Source organism: Netta rufina (genome assembly GCF_964035555.1).
Source record: "Netta rufina genome assembly, chromosome: 27".
Classification (NCBI taxonomy): Eukaryota; Metazoa; Chordata; class Aves; order Anseriformes; family Anatidae; genus Netta; species Netta rufina.
In genome coordinates this window covers 1925100-1939214 of record NC_140151.1, presented here as the reverse complement: position 1 = coordinate 1939214, position 14115 = coordinate 1925100, and the positions used below count along the sequence as shown (strand labels likewise).

General features: G+C 64.1%; 2 protein-coding genes across 2 annotated transcripts; one reads left to right on the top strand and one right to left on the bottom strand.

The window, feature by feature from the left end:
- Positions 1-858: 858 nt before the first annotated feature.
- LOC311219260 (glycerol-3-phosphate acyltransferase 2, mitochondrial-like) lies at positions 859-7909 on the top strand (the record flags this gene model as incomplete). The annotated part of the gene is made up of 19 exons (XM_084302341.1): positions 859-972; positions 1084-1157; positions 2598-2708; positions 3003-3131; positions 3989-4315; positions 4467-4566; positions 4784-4990; positions 5099-5209; positions 5495-5580; positions 5663-5781; positions 5976-6046; positions 6127-6391; positions 6472-6620; positions 6712-6789; positions 6953-7090; positions 7181-7301; positions 7519-7572; positions 7665-7720; positions 7793-7909. The coding sequence occupies 19 exons, from the start codon at positions 859-861 to the stop codon at positions 7907-7909; spliced, it is 2427 nt and encodes an 808-aa protein (XP_084158467.1).
- Positions 7910-7988: 79 nt separating this feature from the next.
- Positions 7989-11244, bottom strand: LOC311219148 (oxaloacetate tautomerase FAHD2B, mitochondrial-like). The gene is given in 9 exon segments (XM_084302160.1): positions 7989-8130; positions 8436-8523; positions 8633-8741; positions 8842-9004; positions 9099-9158; positions 9245-9424; positions 9426-9462; positions 10135-10347; positions 11210-11244. Coding segments are annotated over 8 exon segments (906 nt in total). The 5' UTR covers positions 10341-10347; positions 11210-11244; the 3' UTR covers positions 7989-8067.
- Positions 11245-14115: the final 2871 nt, after the last annotated feature.

The window sequence follows — 14115 nt, the reverse complement described above, 5'->3', positions numbered from 1 at the left end:
CAGCACCTCCTTCTGGCACTCTGTGGGTCCCATGCTGCCGTTGTCCCATTGTCCCCCACCCTGGTTATGAGGGGAGAGGTCTCCTGGTTGCTGTCGTGGGGGCGAGGGGCCTCCACAGCCTTCCTGCACACCCTGACTCTCACTGATTCTCTCCTGCCTTTGCCTCCTCAGCTGACCTCCACGGGCCGTGCCGGACGCGTCTCCGAGGGCTTGTTCCTGCTGGAGCACGGTGATCACCCCAGGGTGCTGCTCTCACCACTTCCAGGTCCCCACGCTCCTCTGGTGACAGTGGCACATAAATGTATCCTGGAATCAGAACGGCTTGGGCTGGAAGGGACCACAAAGATCATCCAGTTCCACCCCCCTGACACAGGCAGGGATGTCACCCCTAGATCAGTTGCTCAGGACCTCATCTAACCTGGTCCTGAACACCTCCAGGGATGGGGCATCCCCATCTTCTCTGGACAGCCTGTTCCAGTGCCTCACCACCCTCTGAGTGAAGATTTTCCTCCTAACCTCTAATCGAAATCTCCCCTCTCTTCGTTTAAAACCATTTCCCCTTGTCTTGTCATTATCTGGCTGAGCAGAAAGTTGCTCTCCATCTTTTTAACAAGGCCCCTTTAAAAGCTAAATGTAGGGGGCTGCTTGGGGAGGAAGGCAGCTGCAGGCTGAACCTGGGGCTTGGTCACAGGAGGTTTGCACCAGCACGTAGCAGCTTTATTTCTCCCCAGAGAGTTTAGAAGTGGACTTCTCCTTGCCCCAGTGCATTTGGGGGAGCGTTTGCCTGCACTTCATATTTCCAGGGCAAGGAAGTTCCTTGCCATCCCTCCCTCTCCCTGCCTTTCTTTCCCTCTTCAGATGAAGACCTGGGTCTGTGATTCAGGACAGAAACTGGAGATTTTCATCCCTTTTCTGTGCAAATACCGGCCGCTCACGGGGCGCTGCTGCCAGACCTGCACCCCGAGGAGCTGGGTAAGCCCGCTGCGGGGGCTCAGCTGAGGGCTGCTGGTGCCGTGGCTGTGGGTTTGCCTTTCCCAGCTGGTTTGGGCTAACCTCCAGCCATTTCCCTTGCTCTGCTCCCAGGATGGCTTCTACCACGCGCAGCTCTCCTCCCTCGGCTTCCGCAGCGCCGCCCAGGTGACGGAGGAGGACACCAGGTGAGGACGGGACCGTCGGTACCGGTTGTTGTGTGGGCACTCGGAGCAGAGCCCCGTGCCAGGGACGCTGGGCAAATCCCTTTTTCCAGGTTTTATTCTTGTCTGAATCCCTGGGGCACCGACTTCCCCTGCTGCACTGGAGTGCAGGGACGCCTCTCTGTCATCCCCGCTCACTAATTAGTCCAGAAAGTAGTCACGTTAATTATTTTTTGAATGGAAGCCACATCTCCGAGCGCAGAGCGATAATAACAGCAGAGAGGAAAGGGCTTGGGCCGTTCCTCTGCTTACTGTCACCCTCGTGGCCTGGAAGAGGAGTCAGCCACAGTGTCAAGGGCTTGGGACTTCTTAAATCAAAACTTGATCTCTTGAAGCTGTTGGGAAGAGCCTGAGAGGGGGCAGAGGGTGTTTTCGTTCTCCCCTCTGGCTCCAGCACAAGGAGAAGCTCACGCACGCGGGGCCAGCTCGCTCCCACCCCTGGGAGATGCGAGATGGCCTCGGCAGCCCCCATGCGCTTCCTCCTCCCCACGGCCCCGCGGGGATCTCAGCTGGTGTGAACCAGCCCCTGCTGCAGCTGAGGAGCTGACGTGGCCGCCCAGGAGCCGCTCGCTTGCCAAATGCCTGTCTCTGAATTCAGCCCGAGTTTTTGGAGGTGCCGGACTCCTCCGGTTCCTCTCCCTTTCCGAGCGGTCCCTGGCGGCTCAGCAATCCTGCGCTGTATTTTTCCAAATCGGGTCATTATGCTCCCTTCTGCTTGAAATATCCCAGCTCCCAGCTTTCAAACTCTTTGAATAATTCATCTCCGCTCGGAGCGCCTCAGGAGTTGCGGGATGCTAAAAAAGGGGCTGGAGATGGGAGGCTGAGATCAAAAGCAGACAGCTTGGAGGTGTGGAGACCCTCTGCCCCTGCCTGGGCACCCACAGCCTCGTCGCATGCTGGGTCCCCCATGCTCTGTGATGTCTGGAACATCACGTACACCCCTCTCCGACCCAATGGTGCTGCCCAGTTCTGATTTGGGGTGGATTTAGGAAAGTCCCTGGCTTGGGATGTGCAGCAGTGCCGGTGCTGGCAGAGCTGCTGGCGAGAGCAGCTTTGGGGACATGTCAGCAGATGCAGGGGTGGCTTGCTGAGGCGGGGAGGGCTGGAGGGTGCCTGGAGAGCTTTCCTCGCAGCCTGGAAGCCCTCAGCTCTTCCCTAGCAATGCCAGATTTCCTTCTCCGTGCCAGGAAAGCGGGCAGCAATCTGGTGAGGCCTGGAGCAGCGCTCTGCACCAAGCAGAGTGCCGGTGCCTCCATTTCCTCGGCTGTAAAATGGGAAGAAAAGTCTTGAACGCTTGCAAAGAGCACGTTTGAGGGAGGCTGATGCAGTAACAGCACCCTGAAAATGGGGGTGCTCTGTACCGCAGCCCCAGCTGCTCTTCACCCACTCTGTCTCCGTGCCCAGGTACCGGGGCTGGCTGGTTCGACGCCTCTGCTGCTTCCTGGCTGTCTGGGACTGGAAGGTGCCCGCTGATACCCCCAGGGACCTCCTGGAGAGAGTCTGCCGCAGCCACAGGTCAGTGGGGACAGCTGGGGGCTTCGGTGTCACCCCCCCGTGGGACCCGGGCCCTGCAGAGACCCTGTCCTCGTGCAGGGGCTGCTCCGTGTTCGGTCTCTGGCTGCTGCTGCTGCGTGGCGCCGGGTGACGTGGCCTCGTCAGGCACCTGTCACCTCGCCCCTTGTCACTGCTAATTATCCAGCACGGGGCTGGCAGCCGGTACACTGTAATTATTGTAACTCAGAGCGGGTTTGGCTGAAAAAAAAAAAAAGCTTTAACCCGCGCTTCCCACCTCGCCTCCCTCCTCTGCAGGGTACGGGACGTCGCTGCCACGCAGGCCCGTGGCTCGGGGGGGAACAGCGAGTCCCGCCGGGGGTGGAAGGAGAAAGCCCTGGAGATCCTGGCTGGGATCCAGGCCCCGCTCTCCCTCCCCATGCTCAGGTGGGTGCGGGGCCGTGCGGCACCTCCCAGCCCCAGCTTGGCCATTCCCAGTCCCGCTCCTCCGCTCCAGCTCCCTCCTGCTCTTCAGGTGGGGCATGGAGCCCCTTGCAAGGGGAGGTTGCTCCTCGGGGTCTCGCTCGGCCTCCTAGGGATATTTCCCCCTCTGCAGAGCTGGAATACAAAATGCTGGAGTGGTGGTGACGGGGGGAGCCACACCAGGGGGATGGAAGTCAAAGCAAAGCAAAGGAAAATTTCTCCTTTTTCTCCCCCCCCTCCTCTTTTTTTTTTTTTTTTCCTTTTACCTCCTGTCATTGAGAAATTGGCAATTAAAGGTTGCATTGTACCCTAATTGCTCGTCTGATTGAGCTGTAATAAAAGAACCTTCTGAGCAGTCTGAAGTATTTAAAGGGAAGAAATTACCCAGGGGATAAAAGCGTTCAGATCCTTCCCGTAAGCAGCGTGCGGGAGGACGGGGAGATGGAGGGGTAACTGACTTGAGCTTTTGTTACCGGGGGGAGAGGGGGGTGGTCTTGTCACATCCAGCCTTTAGTGTTTTAACTTAATTTATAATGAAGCTGTTTATTTGCTTCATGGGAGCTGAGCAGTGAGATCAGGAGTCGATGCCGTGAAGCGAACTGGCTCGCACAGCCCCATTTGTGCCTGGCTGGGGAAACTGAGGCAGGGGAGGGTCAGGACTGTGCCTGGGAGGAGGGGGAGGGAGCTGAGGGAAGCGACCACGTCCCTGGATGGTGCCCGGGTGCTGTCTCGTAGCCTGGCCGAGGTCTCCGGGGGCTTTGGGTGCAGCCACGGCCCCTGGGGGGCTGCTCACCGCCTTGCTGTGCTGCCCCGTCCCGCAGGTTGTGCAGCTGGGTCCTGCTGCGGCTCCTGAGCCGCCTCTTCCTCAGCGTGCAGCTCCACCGAGGGCAGCTGGAGATGGTGCTGAGGGCTGCCACGACGGTGAGGAGCCCGGCTGCCCGCTCCCGGCACACCGTGGCTGCACATCTCCCCCTCGGCACCCAGTCCTCATCGCCTCCTCCGTCCCCACAGCCCGACGTGCCGCTGGTCTTCCTCTCCACGCACAAATCCCAGCTGGACGGGCTGCTGCTCTCCTTCCTCTTCTTCTCCCACGGCCTGGGGGTGCCCAGGGTGACAGTGGGCAGCTTGAACTGCAGCCCTCGCCTCCGGTAAGGCACGGGGAGGCCTTTATCAGCCCGGCACGTGGCTGCTTCCCTGCACAGGGGGGAATGAGATTGCCTGTGGGGAGGGCAGAAGGGTGGCAGGGAGGACATGGTCCCATTCATTGGGGGGCACCCACAGCATTTTCCTCCCCAACAGGGCCTTGCTTCGCTGCCTGGGAGGGGTTTTCCTGCCTGTGGGGATGGAGCAGACATCGAGTGGGCAGGACGGAGGGCTCCCAGCTGCTGTGCTTGCCTCGGTAAGTCCACCCTCCACATTCACCCCCCGGGCTGGGAGGGAGGAACCCCCCCAAGCACCCAAAGCACCCGGTGAATGCTTCTTGGACCTGCAGCACCACGTGCTGGCAGATGGGTGAGGCTGTCAAGCTGTGGTAAAGCCCTGGCTGTGGGTGGTGGCAGCTCCCTCACGTCCCTGCGGTGCCACCGGCACCCCCAGCCTCACCCCCTCTGCTCCAGTACGTTGAGGAGGTGCTGAGGAGCCGGCAGCCTCTGCTGATCTTCCTGGAGGAGCCCTGCGCCCCGCGGTACCTTTCGGCTACTGCCCAGGAGTGGCTGGCCCCGGTGCTCCGAGCCGTGCGGGACGGCGCCGTCCCCGATGTCCTCCTGGTCCCCGTGGGCATCGCCTACGACCTGGCCCCCGACAGCTTCCAGGGCAGCGGAGCGGTGAGCGGCCCCGAGCCCACTCCTGCCCTGGGACAGCACCTGATTTGGGGTGGGGGCGTCCCCTCTGCCACCCCGTTAATTAATTAATTAACTCCACTTCTCCCCCAGCACGGCGCTCGGCCCCTCAGCCTCAGCTCCTGCCTCTGGGCCGCGTGCCGAGCCCTGCGCCGACGCCTCGGCTGCGCCCGCGTGGATTTCGCCCAGCCCTTCTCCCTGCAGGTACCGCGGCACCACGGCCAGCCTCTGGGGCAGAGCTGGCTCCCGGGATCCAGCCCGGCCCCAGGGGATGTGCTGCGTGATGCTCTGGGCTCTGCAAGCCTCTGGGGGATGTGTGGAAAGGTTTTGGGATCCTGGGGGGATCCGGCGTTCTCCAGAGAACCGCTGAGCCTGTGTCTAGGGGAAGCTGGGGCTCGATGGGGCAGCTCTTGGTGGGCCCAAAGGTGTGGATTCATCTGCGTGGTGCTGAGGGCTGCTGGCAGTAACCAGCTCCGTCCTCCTCCCCAGGAGTTTGTGACAAAAACCCTCAGCAGACAGAGCAGCGCGGGGAAGCCGCCGGAGGAGCTGCTGCTGCCCACCATCCTCGGCACGCAGTAAGCTCGGGGCAGCGCCTCGCCCCCCCAGCGCCTGTTCCCAGCCCCCTCTTTCCCACCTCTCTCACCCCCTGCCCTGCAGCTCCAGCCAGCCGCACAGCGAGAGGGCAGAGCCTGAGGGTCCGGCCCCTGGAACGGCTCCCGGCTCGGAGGCAGAAGCCAAACTGATGGTGACCAGGCTGGGCCTGCACGCCCTGAGCGGTGAGGGGGCTGCTGGGGGGGGGGCGTCCGTCTGTCCTGAGCCACCCGCCTGGCACGCAGGCTGCGGGGGAGCAGGACGCCCTGGGGGCTGCGTGTCCCTGCTCCTGCTGCTGCCTGGCAGCGCCCGTGCTGGAAATAGAGCACAAACAACCGAGTGCCAAGGGAGACAAACGAGCACCTCTCGCTCCCCGCAGACAGCGCCGCCTGCTCCGCCGTCACGGCCGTGGGCATCACGTCCGCGCTGCTGCTGCACAAGCACCGCCAGGTGAGGCGAGGCCCTCGGGGGGCTTCCAGGCTGCCCTCGGAGCCCCCCAGCCCAGCTCAGCCTCCTCTCTCTCCCCGCAGGGCGTGCTGCTCTCCCGGCTCATGTCAGACTTCGCGTGGCTCCTGGAGGAGATGCTGGTGCGCCAGCACGACGTGGGCTTCTCGGGGCAGCTCCGCGCCCTGGTGTGGCACAGCCTGGCCCTGCTCAGAGCCCACCTCACCCTCTACCACCTCGCACCCCTTGGTGACGTCCTGGTGGTCCCCGAGGTCTCGGTGGAGGCGCGCTGGGAGCTGGGCCAGCACAGCGCAGCCCTGCTGCCCGTCTTCGCCAGCGAGGCGGTGGGAGGTGAGCAGCGGGGCACAGGGGGCCCTGACTTGGGGCCTGGTGACACCGCGGTGACACTGCTCGCCCCGCTCTGCCGGCAGCCTGCGCCATCCACGCCCTGCTGCTGGAGATGCTGCCCTTCCTGGGGGTGGCCTCCTGCCCCGCCAGCATCACGCTGAGCCAGGACGAGCTGCTCCACAAGACCCTGCTGCTGCTCCAGCTGCTGCCCCCCAGCCTGCTGGGGCTCCAGGTGGGAGCAGGCGGCACGGGGACAGCTGCCGTTGCGTGGAGGTGGCCGGGCACTCGCCGGCTCCTCACCAGCCCCTTCTCCTCTCTGCCAGCCCTGCCAGCCCCTCGACCACCAGAGCCAGGACATCTTGGACAAGCTCATCCTGTGCGGGCTGCTGGAGGCTGAGGAGGTGGGTGTCCCCGCTCTGCTCCGTGCCCTCCGGTCCTGGTCGGGGACAAGGGACTGGGGCACTTGTCCCCTGCTCCCCTTGGGCTGGGAAGGACCCCCTCGGGCTGGGGTGAGGGGACAGGGACGCACGGTGCCATTCAGGGGTGCCCGGTGTCGCTGTGCAGTCAGAGAACGAGCGCTGGCAGTGCGACCCGGCCCCACGGCCCTTCAGCAAGAGGCAGCCCTGGGCCGAGATGGATTTCACCGACAGTGACAGCGACAGCGACAGCGACAGCGAGGACGTCTGCAACCGCTGCTTCAAGGTGCGTGGGGGCTCCCCCCCCCTCCACACCCTTGGGATGTGGCAGGGTGCTGAGGCTCCACAAACTCGTTTCACTTCGGGCTCTCCCCAGCTCCGAGAGCCCGAAGGCTCGCCTGGCCTCCTCCTCTTCCTCTGCCGCCTCCTGAGCCCTGTTCTGCAGACCTACGCGCGGGCAGCGGCTTTCCTGGAGCAGCCCAGCTGGCCCCAGCCTGGTAGGACCCCCCCCCCCCAGGACACCCCCATGGCCCCTTCTTCTTCTACCCCCACCCCAGCCCTGTTTGGCTTTGGGGGAAACTGAGGCAGGTCGGCAGCACCCCACCCTCACAGCCCCAGCCCCTCCTGGAGCCCACGAGGGCTGCGCTGCCCCGGAGCTGGGGGTGTCAGGGTTTTCCCCCCCGCCCTGGTGCTGACCTGGCTCCCCCCCCCCAGAGGCAGCCTGTGCGGGGGCACTGCAGCAGTTCCTAGCAGAGGAGGATGGTTTGGGTGAGTCGGGGCCTGGTGGCGGGCATCCCCCCACCCCTGCTGGGCTGCGGGTGGGACTGGGGGGGCTCCCTCGGGGATTTCTCTCCCTCCAGAGCGCCCCACCCAGAGCCTGGCGCTGAGCACGCTGCGGACCTTCAAGGAGATGGGGGTAAGCACGGCCGGGCTCTGCCCCCGTCCCCATCCCCAGCAGCCTCACTGTGACCCCCCCGTCCCTCCCCAGGTGCTGGAGGAAGCGCCGAGCCCCGCGGGGCCCCTTCTGCACCTCACCGAGCCCTTCCGCTCCTCCGAGGGCCGGGGGAAGCTGCGAGCCTTCATCCAGCAGTTCCTGCAGGCGTAGCCCCGGCGCGGCAATAAACCCAGCTGCGGGCACAGAGGGAGCAGCACCCTCCTCCTCCTCCTCCTCCTCCTCCTCCTCCTCGTGTGGCTTTATTGATCGCCGTTGCGGCACGGCAAGGCCCGGGGGGGGCTCAGAAGAAGCAGGGGGGGGCTCGGTGCTCACACCACCTTGTTGCAGATGGTGCCCAGCTCCTCGATCTCGCAGCGCACCTCGTCGCCTGGCTGCAAGGCAGGAGGTGCTGCTGGCACCGCGCCTGCTGAGGGCTCGGGGGGGGGGGCAAAGTGGGGGCTCCTAGGCCCCAGGGGTGCGTGCCCCGTGGGGAGGGGGGAGTGGGGCGCGTGGGGAGGGCGGCCAAGGGGGGGTCTCCACCTCCAGCACGAGCTGGGAGCCTGGCAGGGGGAAATTTGGGGCACTGGGTGAGAAGGGATGGGGGGAGGAAGGTGTAAAGCCCGCAGTGTGTTTGATCCAATGGGGGGGCCACCCCAACCCTCCCGGCCCTGTTTCGAGCCCCCCACCCCACGCTCACCTTGAGAAACACGGGGGGCTTCCGGAAAACCCCCACACCCGGAGGGGTCCCTGTGAGCAGCACGTCCCCGGGGCGCAGCGTGACGAACCTGGGGGGAGCAGGGGAGCCATCGGCCGGGGTCCCGCACACGGGGGGAGCCGGGACGTTGCCGGCCCCCCCTCCCCGTGCTGTCCCCCCCCTCCTGGTGCCACACGTACTGGGAGACCCATGCGATGAGCTGGGGCAGCCTGAAGACGAGCTGCTTGGTGCTGCTGCTCTGCATCAGCTGCCCGTTGACGCTGCAGCGGATGCTCAGGTTGTGGACGTCTGCGCAGGGGACGTGTCACCAAGGGGGGGCACCTCGGGGACCCCACGCTCGAGGTGGGGGCGAGCTTGGGGTCTGCCTCCCGCCCCGTCCCACCCCCACCTGGCACCGAGTCCTTGGTGACAATGGCCGGCCCCAGGGGACAGAAGGTGTCGAAGGTTTTCCCCAGCAGCCACTGCCTCCCGTTCCTCCGCATCTGCCAGTCCCGGGCGCTGACATCGTTGGCCACGGTGAAGCCCACCACGTGCTCCAGCGCCGCCGACTCCTTGTGGGGGGGACACTCAGCCAGTGCTGGGGGGGGGACACAAGGTGGCAGGGCCACAGCCACCCCCCCCCAAAGCACAAGGCGCTGCCGTTACCTGGATGTGCCGCCCCGTCTTCCCGATGACAGCAGCCAGCTCCACCTCCCAGTCCACCTCCTGGGGGACAAATCGGGGCTCGGGGGGGGGGCTGCACGCCCCCAAATGGGGCGGGGGGCGCGGGGTGGGGGCCGCGGGGCACTCACGCTGCTCTCGGCCGGGTGCACGATGTCGTCGAAGGGCCCGACGATGGCGCTGGGGAACTTGCTGAAGATGAGGGGCTCCTTGGGCACCTTGACGTCCTGCTCCAGGCAGTGGTCGCGGTAGTTGAGCCCCACGCAGATCACCTTCTCGGGGTCACCGATGGGGGCCAGCAGCCGCGCCCCCCGCCCTCGGCACGCGGTGCTGGCCCGAGGCCAGAACTCTGCGGGGATGGGGCTGAGAAAGGGATGGCGCCAGGGACCCTCGGGACCCCAACCCTAGACCCCATAACCCACCTCAGGACAGGGCTGAGAAAGGGATGGCGCCAGGGACCCTTGGGACCCCAACCCTAGACCCCATAACCCACCTCAGGACAGGGCTGAGCATGGGGATGGTGCCAGGAACCCTTGGGACCCCAACCTCTGGACCCCATAACCCGCCTCGCGACCCTGTAACCCACCCCGGGACCCCAGCACTCAATTCCAGACCCCGACAACCACCTCTGGACCTTGTCACCCACCTCTGGACTCAGTAAGACACCTCGGGACCCCATAGCCCACCTTGGGACACCAGCACCCATCTCAGGACCCCAACACCCACCTTGGGACTCTTGTGGTGTCCCTACCTCTGGCGGGGGGGTATGGAACGAGATGATCTTTCAGGTCCCTTCCAACCCAAAGCATTCTGTGATTCTATGATAAGCACCTTGGGACCCCTTGGGACCCCAACACCCACCTCTGAACCCCATAACCCACTTCAAGACCCTGTAGCCCACCTCAGGACCCCGTAGCCCACCTCGGGACCCCGTAGCCCACCTCAGGACCCTGTAGCCCACCTCGGGACCCCGTAGCCCACCTCAGGACCCTGTAGCCCACCTCGGGACCCCGTAGCCCACCTGCGGGCCGCGGCCAGGCCGTGCTCGCCGGTCTCCAGGAAGGCCCGCATGGAGCGGGGCAGCGAGGGCTCGGCCCCACTGAGGTCCACCAGGCCCCCGCCCTCCTCCTCCTCCAGCCCCAGCCGGGGCTCGGCCCCCCCAGGAGGCTGGAAGCGGACGAGGCGCATGGCGCGGGGCAGCGCCAAGGGCACGCGGCCGGGGGGCATCCGGCACCTGCGGGCGGTGGGGGGGGGACGGTGGGCACCGGGACCGAGCCCCCAGCAGGAGGGAGGGGGGGGTCCCGGGATGGGGGTTTGAGCCGGGGGGTGGGGAGCGGATCCCCAAAAGGAGGCTGCGGGCGGTGGGTCCCTCCCAGGGTGGGTCCCTGGGGGGCTGCAGATCCCTGCTGAGGGGGGGTCGGGGTGGGGCTGGGGATGGAGCCGGGGGGATCCGGGGTCCTGTGGCACACTGGGGGGCAGATCTCCCGCCACTAGCCCCGATCCCAGGGGATCCACCCCAAATCCTGCACAGCCCCGGCCCCACGGGACCCCCCCAATCCTTCACAGCCCCAGTCCCATGGATCCTCCTCCCCTAATCCTGCATAGCCCCAATCCCATGGGACCCCCCCCCAATCCCACACAGCCCCGATCCCATGGGACCCCCCCCCAAATCCTGCACAACCCCAATCCCATGGGAACCCTCCTCACCTCCCGCACAGCCCCGATCCCACAGGATCCCACCCCAAATCCTGCAGAGCCCTGACCCCACTGGACCCCTCCCCCCCCAATCCTGCACAGCCCTGACCCCATGGCCCCCCCCCCCCCCAAATCCTACACGGCCCCGACCCCAGGGATCCCCGGCCCCAATCCCATGGGATCCCACCCCAAATCCTGCACCCGGAGCCCAGCCCCCGTGGGACCCCCCCCAGTCCCTTCCAGCCCCAATTCCCCGTTCCCCCCCCCCCCCCCCCCCCCAATCCCGCCCATCCCCCCCCGCCCCGGGGGGGTTTCCCCGACCCCTTCTCAGCGGGGCGCGGGGGGGATCCCGGCGCCTCCTACGTCACCGCTACGTCACCGCCCTCCGGCCACGCGCTAACCCCGCGCCGCCCGCGTGCAAGCCGAGTCCCCGCCCCCCTCCTCGGGATGGCCAATGGGAGAGGGAGGAGGTCGCGCCCCTCAGCCAATGGCGGCTGGGGGCGGGGGGCCACGCCCCTTCCTCCAGGAAGGGCGGGCGTTGCTAGGAGACGGGGGCGGCCGCCATGATGGCGCCGCTATGGCCGCCCCAAGGGGCTGGGGGAGGGATGGGGGGAGGCGGGCAGCGCCGCGCAGGGCACTTTTTGGGGAAAAAGCCAAAAAAAAAAAAAAAAAGAATAAAAGAAAATAAAATACTTTTCGTCCTTGTTTGGGGGCCTTGGGCAGGCTGGCGGGGATGGGGAGCGGGGTCGGGGTCAGGTGGCGCAGTGATGGACGGGGTGATGGATTTAATTAAGGGGGGGTCATCAGGGAGGAATTGGGGGCGTTAGGGAGGAATTGGGAAAAATCCCTTGCCATAAGGGAGGTGAGGAACTGGACAAGCCTCCTGGGGGTGCTGGGGGAGCCCCATCCCGGGGGGTGCTGGGGGCCAAGCTGGGAGCCCCCCGCAACGCTCATGGTCACTGCGTGGATCAGGAGAAATTGGGTTTGGAGGGCAGGGGGTGGCTTCATCGCCTTGTCGGGGGGACAAACCCTGAGCCAGACCCGGGCTTTGGGCTGTGTCCACCGGCTGTCGGTACCCAGTGACTGTTACTGCACAGCAGAAATAGAAGCAGTGAAAATACGGCTCTACAGTTCCTGTTACATCTCACGTAAAGTTCAAGCACCTTTTGTTGTGATTGCTCATCCATTATTACAGGTCCGTGAAGTTTTTCAGGTCAGAATCAATGCAATCAAGCTCGTGTCCCATTTAAATGGAAGCCACACTTGGGAGTGATTGTAATATAAGGTGTGGGTGCGATTGCTCGCTGATCCCACCCACACCAGCCTCATGTCACAGAATCACAGAATAGTCTAGGTTGGAAGGGACCACAAGATCATCGAGTCCAACCTCTGACCTAACACTAACCAGTCTTCCGCTAACCCATATCCCTAAGCTCTACATCTAAACGTCTTTTAAAGACCTCCAGGGCTGGTGACTCCACCACTGCCCTGGGCAGCCCATTCCAGTGTCTAACAACCCTCTCAGTAAAGAAGTTCTTCCTAATATCCAACCTAAAACTCCCTTGGCGCAACTTTAGCCCATTCCCCTCGTCCTGTCACCAGGCACATGGGAGAACAGACCAACCCCCACCTCGCTACAGCCTGCTTTAGTGTACTTATAAAGAGCAATAAGGTCACCCCTGAGCCTCCTCTTCTCCAGGCTGAACAAGCCCAGCTCCCTCAGCCGCTCCTCGTAGGACTTGTTCTCCAGGCCCCTCACCAGCTTCGTCGCCCTTCTCTGGACCCGCTCAAGCACCTCGATGTCCTTCTTGTAGCGAGGGGCCCAAAACTGAACACAGTACTCGAGGTGCGGCCTCACCAGAGCCGAGTACAGGGGGACGATCACCTCCCTAGCCCTGCTGGCCACACTGCTTCTTATGCAAGCCAGGATGCTGTTGGCCTTCTTGGCCACCTGAGCACACTGCTGGCTCATATTCAGCCGACTATCCACCATCACTCCCAGGTCCTTCTCTGCCTGGCAGCTCTCCAACCACTCATCTCCCAGCCTGTAGCTCTGCTTGGGGTTGTTGCGCCCCAGGTGCAGGACCCGGCACTTGGCCTTGTTGAACTTCATCCAGTTGACCTCAGCCAAATGGGGCATCGTAATGCACCAGGGGGCCTTATCCCATCCCTAACTCATACATGGGGCGTTGTAACGCACCACGGGGCCTTATCATCTGAATTAAGTTGCAAAACTTCTCGCACAGCCGTTCATTGCCCACTTGAGATTCGTTGTCCCTAAACTGAGCGAGGTGAGTCCCTGGGAGAAGGGACAGGCTCTGCTGTGAGCACCTCCTTTGCCCCAACCCTCCTGTCTATAAAAAAACGGGGAAGGAAGCCAGACAGGACAGCGTTTCCCTGCCGTCGAAGTGCCGGTGAGCCCGGGAGGAGGCAGCGCCATGGGACGGTCGCAAGAGGGCAGCGTTACCCTGCCGCGTCCTGCGCTGATTCCGAGCAGCCCCAGCACCGCGGTCCCAATCCCAATCCCAATCCCAATCCCAATCCCAATCCCAATCCCAATCCCAATCCCAGTCCCAACCCCAGTCCCAGCACCCTGCTTCGCCCCAGTTCCACCCCTGGCACCCCCCCTGCACCCCTGCCCTGCGCTGCCACCCCCATCCACACCTTGCCACCTGCATCCCCAGCCCGTGCTGGGAGCACCCCAGGGTGCAGAGCAGGAGGGTGAAACAGCCCCCAGCCCCCCCCACACACACACACCTACGGGGCAGCACAAATGCCAGTGTCCCAGGGCCACCGCCACCAGCCCCATCCCTTCCCTCCAAAAGTCACCCTTCCCCCAAAAGCCCCACTGGGGTTAGGAATTGCTGGCACGGGGACGTGTTGGGGTGGGAAATGGGGGGGGGGGGGTGTGATCACAAATGTTTATTGAGATGGGAAGCTGTTGGGATGGGAAAGCGCGATGGGGTGGGAGGCCATCCCAGGGATGGTTTGTGTGGACTTCAGGAGGGAATTTGAGGCTGCTCCCCATCAGCTCCTGGTGGGTAAGGTGTTGAAGGATGGGCAGAAAGGGAGCTGGGTTAAAAGCTGGCTGAACTGGGCCCAGATGGGGGTGTCAGTGCTGTAAAGTATGGCTGGGGGAATGAGAGAGCGGCTGGGGGGCAGCTGGTGGCCAGCCAAGGTCAGCCCACCCCAGGGAGGGAAATGGTTGGGAGAAGAAGTCATTGGGGTGGGGAATTTGGGGTTAAGAAGTTCTCGTTATAACGGGAAACCACTGGCAGAAAGAGAAAGCATCAATGGAATGGGAAAT